The 7,651-nt window shown below is 35.1% G+C and overlaps 1 protein-coding gene and 1 long non-coding RNA gene across 2 annotated transcripts in view; both read right to left on the bottom strand.

The window, feature by feature from the left end:
• Window positions 1-3,076: 3,076 nt before the first annotated feature.
• LOC134317889 (uncharacterized) lies at window positions 3,077-4,449 on the bottom strand. Its single transcript, XR_010013294.1, has 2 exons — window positions 4,290-4,449; window positions 3,077-3,207 (listed from the first exon to the last, which is right to left on the bottom strand). It is a non-coding gene; the product is annotated as an uncharacterized LOC134317889 (long non-coding RNA).
• Window positions 4,450-6,914: 2,465 nt separating this feature from the next.
• Window positions 6,915-7,651, bottom strand: part of ntrk2a (neurotrophic tyrosine kinase, receptor, type 2a) — a 61,134-nt gene continuing 60,397 nt past the window's right edge. The window contains exon 18 of the mRNA XM_062999272.1: window positions 6,915-7,591. Within this exon, the coding sequence (XP_062855342.1) occupies window positions 7,406-7,591 (186 nt within the window). The 3' untranslated portion in view covers window positions 6,915-7,405. The remainder of the gene's footprint in view (window positions 7,592-7,651) is intronic.

The following is a 7,651-nucleotide window of genomic DNA, read 5'->3' as shown; positions in this document are numbered from 1 at the left end:
TGGTTTTAATGTTATGGCTGATTGGTTTATATGAATAATTCAATGTTATGAGGAATTGTAAGCAAAGAAAAACATTACTCATGCTAAAGGGGTGGTTTATTTTCTTCTGAAAAACAGGCAGCAAGAAAAAAAAAACATAGACCCCCACAATCTCTAAATTATCATCTAGTTTTTGCACAGGTTATTAAAAATCGACACAAACTGTCTTAAGACACTGGCACAAACCATTGACAGGATTAGAGCTGTTTTAATACAATATGAGGCAAAATCTTCTACAGGGAAAGAAATGATTAAGAAATGACATCTATTTTCTGTCTGGGGAACTTTACAAAGTAGAAAATGCACATTCTTTTTATTATTTATGTATTATAAATTCATATCTGTAGACGTAGAAAGAGCATATACAGCATTTGTATAATCATAGAGTAATTACTGTTACCAGGTATTGGAAAGCAAAAACAGGCCAATCAAAATTGTGGAATGTCTCAGGTTCTACCAAAAAGATAGTGAACAAACCAAATTTTCCCAATTGCTTTTTTAGCAGGGGAATGTTCTAAATGTTCTTTGGACTGGTGTTTTTACGTACACGATACTTTTACATTAGTATTATGTAAGTACTGGTCTCAGCATTGTCACCTTTTTAATTGAATTACCATTGACAGAACAGTTGTCCAATTTATTCTTTTAGATCTTATCGTCAGTTCTGACATGCTCGTGGTCACCGGTCAATAATGAGTCAAGAACAAAGCTGTCAGTATTGACTAGTATTGAAGGACTAGTATAGACTGCTCGGTTGCCAGAATGATATACACAGTTTCCCATAAATGAACACACACAAGTGGTATGGCATGACGTTTTTATTCAATACAATATATCATGGAAATGCATAAGTGTAATGTCATTGTTGTTCACTTTTTTAAATTGTTCCTACTTACATTAGGCATGTCAGATGGCATAGCACTATTTTGGAAATCTACCTGATTCAAGAATTTGATAATTACCAAGCAGTTGCTAATTTTGGGGGCTTTGTTAACGTTTCAAAATTGGAAACACAAAAATCTAGTGAGTTTTGGATGGTACTAAAACCAGACCAGTATATCAATATCATGATTTTTAATTGTGTGTATCGTCAGGTGTTGGTGCTTTTATACCATCTATTGTTACCAATTCATACAAAGATTTCAGGTCTATTAAGTTAATCCCCTTTTCCCCAATGCTAAATGATTTGTATTCCATAGTATTACAGATGTTACAGTATATTGGCATAAAGTACACCACATGGCCAACGGTTACATAAACAGTAAAGATGTATAAAATAAAAGCATACAGCCATGTAATCTGACAGACATTAATCAGGGGGTACAACTGATTATTGTAGCTAGTAATCGGCTAGTAATCGAAAGGTCGTTCGTTCAAGCCTCATCACTGCCAAGTTGTCACTGTTGGGCCCTTGAGCAAGGCTCTTAACCCTCAATTGCTTAGACAATATACTACCACAGTACTGTAGGTTGCTGTGGATAAAAGCATCTGCTAAATGCCAAAAATAAAAATGTAAATGCCGCTATAACACTGCCTTGATGAACTGAGATTGCTCCTTTTTATATAATGATAATCTCAAGGAGCAACAACAGCTCAGTCATGAATCTCAGAACTAGACCAGACAGTGCCACAGTGTCCACCAAATCTGTCCTTAATTGTAATAATTATCAAGGTTCAACTTGCCTCTGAAAGACAGGATCATTATATCATATTAGCCAATCCTAAAATTACTATGTGCAAGGCCAAGCATTGGCTTTAGTGACGGTGATCAGACTGTTACTGGACTGCAGTTAAGCAGAGGCACTTTTATCTTTTTTGACATGACAATACCCTGTAAACAAATTGATATCCTAATAATAATGGTTTTCTTTATTAAACACACTTTTTCGATACCACGCAGTTGGCAGGCCACGTCTTCCAACATCCTCAACAATGCTTATGTTTCATGGAAATAAAACTTGGAGTCAACTGTTAAGAAATTATCGAAAGCCATATCAAATTAATGGAAGTAGTACTAGGAGCAAGTGAAAGCCAATTGGTTTGGGAATTAGATATTTAAATGTCCACAATAAATTGACCTGATTATTGAAATAAATACTAACATCTTTAAAAAAATACACAATTAGGGATTCATTAATATACAGCACAGTTTAACTAACAACCATGTACATGTGTGTGTGTATTTAACCATGTGTGTGTATATTGAATGCAGCAGTTTTGCAAATGTATACAATCTTTGACCTTAATTAATTTTTATGGAGGTTTAATGAGCTAACATATTAATAATAACATACTATAAAAGAGGGGTGAAAAATATTGGAAATAATAATCCGTGTAGTAATGTGTGTGTGTTTGGTTTATGTGGTTGTTGGTAAAAAGTTCATGGCTGTAAATATCCCCATTATACAGGCTGAAGGTTTGAAAAATGACACCATATTCTGATTTAATCTCCCTTTTTTCTTGGTTTCCCCGTTTTCCCTGCTCTCCTGTCATTCCGTCTGTATTCTGTATGAGGCTTTGGGGAAAAGGTGCTAATAGCAGACATTAGTGCGGTAATGAAATATATATTACACTATAACAGCTGTGTGGCCCCGGTACGAGCACTACATCACTGCTTAACTCCGTAATAAATCACTGAATAAGATATTTGAATGTCCACAAACTTCTGGCCATATGTTGTATGACGCTACATGTCACAAAAATATCCTTCCAAAAAATACCAGGTATCCTGGTGTTATATTTTTTAAAATATCGCCTAGACTTATAAAGAATTACGTGTGCAAGAAAATCCAAAATGTTCTTCAACATCCTTTACCACGTTTTTATTAAGAACTTAATACGTTACATGAATATGGCTTCTATTTTCTTCTAAAATACTCCCACAGTAGTTTATAGATGCTCTGTAATTTGGCCATAATGTCTAAAAACATCCGACCAGTAAGAATTTGTGGTAGCTTGATATGTACTCACATTTTTCTATTTCAATATAGATTAAAATCTATAAATTAGCATTAGACAAGACCAACTTCATTCTTCATTACAGCTTTGTCAGTAATTTATTATCTTTATATGATACAATCATTTCCTCAGTCATTACTTTGCCTGTGATATGTCTGATTCCAGCATGCCTACAGGAATAATTCCACCAAAAATGTTAACAAGGCAAAACTGAATGAAAGCACAATGCTAACAATTAGCTTTACAGAGATTGTTTAATCTTCAATTGAACCCTGCATTTTAAACATGGGTAGTCATGTCATAAACACGTCAGAGCAGATGTCATATGTGTTGTAAGCTGTCATGTGTTGCTGTTTATAAATATACCAGTGTTATTTTTTTTATGTTTTGAGTAGTGTACTCTAGTAAGTGTATGCGTTGCATGTTAGCAGTCATAGCGCATGACATAGCAAAAACATTATGTTTAAAGAAATACAATTTTGAATTTGAAAAGTCTTTTATGATGCTGTTGTGTCATTGTAGATTTTATAACCTTTATTTAAAAATATATTTTATTATAATGTCAGAGCAGTTTGAGGTCTAAACCTTATGTCATCACATTATGACATTTATCATAAGGTATGTCAGCATCTGTCTTTAAAAATATGCTAACTTCAGCAAAGCAAATATTATTGTGTTACATAGGCTGGCATGAAATTAAACATGACATTAATTCTTCTAATAATTGGGAATGCTAAACTGGTACATATATCAATGAAAACCAAAAGTCATGACATGCTAATACAGCATTTGCGGTGTAGTAATTTTTGTTAGCTATACGCTAGCACATGTTTCTGAACAGATCATGTGATCAATACTTAATGGCAACTGTTATAACAGTTTTAATTTGTTGCTTGTCGACAAATTATTCTCTAGTTTGGTTCTTTTATTTTTTTTTACAGATCTATGAGCTGACAACTGTCATAACATGATGACATAAGTGTAATAGCACATCACCTCATAACACATCATATGACATACACCATTTCTTGATGAGTTATGAATGCTATTAGCATGTATAGCATATACAAGTAACATGTTTCTGAACATATGCTAACTGTAGAACAATAAATAGCGTATGACATAATGCTAACATAACACTGTTACACATATCAGTAGACATATTATGTCATGACATCCTATGACAGCATGTATCATTTGAATTTATGGTATATTTAAAACATTGTATATCATAATAATGCAGGATTCAAGTAAAGTGTTACCCATCATGCTAACAAGAGTCTATCATTCACCGTTAGCAACATTAGCATTTTTGGTTTGGTAAACTATTCCTTCAGAGCTAACTAACTAAGCAATTCTCTACATTCACTCCGTGACATGAAAACTATTGATGTGATTTACTAACATGACATGAACAACGTTTTAGCAAAGTTAACAGTTTGGTGAGTCTATACCCTCATTGTGAGACTGGGACGTAAATAAATAATCAACATAAATTGTGCAATTTTACAAAAAGTGCATTTAAATAAATTTACCTGATCATTGAAATAAATACTGACATCTTTGAATAAAATACACAATTAAGGATTCGTTAATATACAGCACAGTTTAACCAGCAACCATGTACATGTGTGTGTATTTAACCGTGTGTGTGTATTTAATGCAGCAGGTTTGCAAATGTATACAATCTTTGACCTTAATTTCTTATGGAGGTTTTATGAGCTAACATATTAATAATAACATACTATAAAAAAGGGGTGAAAAATATTGGAAATAATAATCCGTGTAGTAATGTGTGTGTGTTCGGTTCATGTGGTTGTTAGTAAAAAGTTCATGGCTGTAAATATCCCCATTATACAGGGTGCAGGTTTGAAAAATGACACCATATTCTGATTTGATCTCCCTGTTCCCCGTTTCCCCTGCTCTCCTGTCATTCCGTCTGTATTCTGTATGAGGCTTTGGGGAATAGGTGCTAATAGCAGACATTAGTGCAGTAATGAAATATATACTGTATATTACACTATAACAGCTGTGTGGCCCCGGTACGAGCACTACATCACTGCTTCAACTCTGTTATAAATCAGGAGAAAAAGAGGCAGGTCATAATTTAGCTGACCCCCTCATAATCAGCCACTTAGGGTAATTGGGCTCCTGTCCTAAATGTTCACTAACAGTATTGGAGCATGGGTATGGCAGCATCTCAAGTGGCTCAATATTCCCTGATATTGTGAACTATTAGGAGCAGGATAAGCATGGAGTCTTTAACGTGATCAGGAGCTGTATTACAAAAACTTCCCGACTCTGAAATCTGAGCTTATCTGTTTGTAACCATAACAATTTTATAACTCCAGAAACGGATTCCGGCAGAATTTAAGACTACACCAAAAGTTTGTCTGTTGTCTGTTGGAAACTGTTATTTTTGCTGTTAACCTTGAAAATAATTATAGCTAGCATAACATTAACTTAATTATTATATTATGAACTATCCGTATTTACGCATTTACAGTTATAATGGCATTTCAGTCATTTTGAGATGAATTCATTGTGGGAATACTTGTGTAGTAATAAATAATACTTTTTTTTTTCAGCACTTCAGCATCTCATTTAGTTTAATTACCATGATATCTAATCATGTTACAGTAAATTGGGTGCTTCACCCAAGATTTTTCAAGAAGAATTTTCCTTTTTTGTTTCAACAATCTTGATTTATAGTTGTAAATCTGGCAAATTAAAAAAAAGATAAAAATCATCAAAATTTTTACAACTTTACAACCTACATAAATAAAACTGCAGGTTTTATATTGTATATACTTTATTTTTTTTTATTTTTATTTTTTTTCTGTTGCCCAAATTGCGGCAGAGTGGCTCGATGGGTATCACTGTTGCCTCACAGCAAGAAGGTCCTGGGTTTGATCCCTGGCGGAGCGGTCTGGGTCCATTCTGTGCGGAGTTTGCATGTTCTCCCCGTGTCTGCGTGGGTTTCCTCCGGGAGCTCTGGTTTCCTCCCACAGTTTAAAAACATGCAGTCAGGTTAATTGGAGACACTGAATTGCCCTATAGGTGAATGGATGTGTGTGTGTGTATGTGTGTCTGCCCTGCGATGGACTGGCGCCCCGTCCAGGGTGTTACTGTGTGCCTTGCGCCCACTGAAAAGCTGGGATAGGCTACAGCCCCCCCCCCCTCCGCGACCCTGATTGGGTGAGTGAGTGTTGCCCAAATTTCACTGTTAAAGATGTTTTAAAATAATTGGCTTAGTGGCAACCGTGAAGTTGAACCACTGAACCACTGAACCACTCAGTCTACTGAGTCACCCAAAAAAGTTACTTACTCACTAGTGTATTGCAACCACGGATAATTTTTGGTAATTAGGGTTATTTTCCACATACCTGCTAAGATAGCTTTTTAACCATAGTTACTTACTTAGATGGCTAATTGAAATTGAAATACAGCCCAGATTCTTCAGCTTGGAAAATGCTGAATACAGTCTGTCCTTGCCAAATGTTAAAGTCAAACTACACACTAGAACTAACTGTAAGGTATTGAGCAATACATTTGTTTACCTTTTGTAACAAGTCTATCATTTACATTGTGTTTAGTGTTATGAGTAATTTATTTAAAGAGCTTTACATGTCTTTAAGTGATTGAGATCTGATATGCCAACTTAATATATGATAAAAGGTATCTTAATTTAAAAGTTAAGATTTGCTTTTGGAATATGAATTTGCACAGTCAGATGTCAAACTTTTTTTTTTCTTCAGATATTTATGTAAGAATTAGGATAGGTAGCTTTTGTAATACAGGGCCAGATTGACAATTTACAGTTATTAAAGTTATTGATTAGCGAATATGCATCCTTTCATGTCAGAGGTATATAACATTTTAATTTTAAGATATTCTAAACTTTCCAAATGAGTTTTCTATCAGTTGCCTTATATCACTGTACTACCATCATTGTCTTTCCTTTGTAATCATTGTAATTACATTTCAACATCAAAAGAAAATAAAAGTCAGGAGTGGGTGGAAAACTTTCCTAGTCACAGTCTCGGTACATCTTAGTTTTTTTATTTTTTTTATTTTTTTGTTTCTGTTTTGCAGTTGCAGAGGATGGAGAATACCAGGGGTGCTTTTGGAAGTCTTGGAGATAAGTATGCACTTCTTGTAAGGTCAAGACCTGATGATATTTACAGTAAATTTGAGTGGTTGCACAGTCAGTGTTCGACCAGTGGAGGATTGGTCCCATAGGTCTTTGGTGTCACATGTTCATCCTACTATATTACTGATAGTTGAGGCTCCACACTACACATGTTGATTAGGAGGAGCAGAATGCAGGGATCAGGATTAGGAAACAGGCGAAGAAGAGCAAATGATAAGGAATTGGGCTACAGAGTCAGTTTCTAACACCCTTGTCTCAGCCCAGGATGTCTAGATATACTGGTGAGGCTTTTGCCAGGTTGAGAAGCAGGGTGTGGATCTCTCTGATGTTGAGGCGAGTGTGTGGCTCACGCTGCCAACAGCCCAGCATCAGGTCGTACACTTCCTTCAGACAGGTACGCGGCCGCTGCAGCACTCTACCTTGAGTAATACATTCGATCACCTGCAAGAGAAAACCTCATTAAGATTAATAAGGTCATATCTGCTTAAAAGTATAGTCCTG

The sequence above is a fragment of the Trichomycterus rosablanca genome, chromosome 7 (genome assembly GCF_030014385.1).
Source record: "Trichomycterus rosablanca isolate fTriRos1 chromosome 7, fTriRos1.hap1, whole genome shotgun sequence".
Classification (NCBI taxonomy): domain Eukaryota; kingdom Metazoa; phylum Chordata; class Actinopteri; order Siluriformes; family Trichomycteridae; genus Trichomycterus; species Trichomycterus rosablanca.
This window is presented reverse-complemented; position numbering and strand designations above follow the sequence as displayed.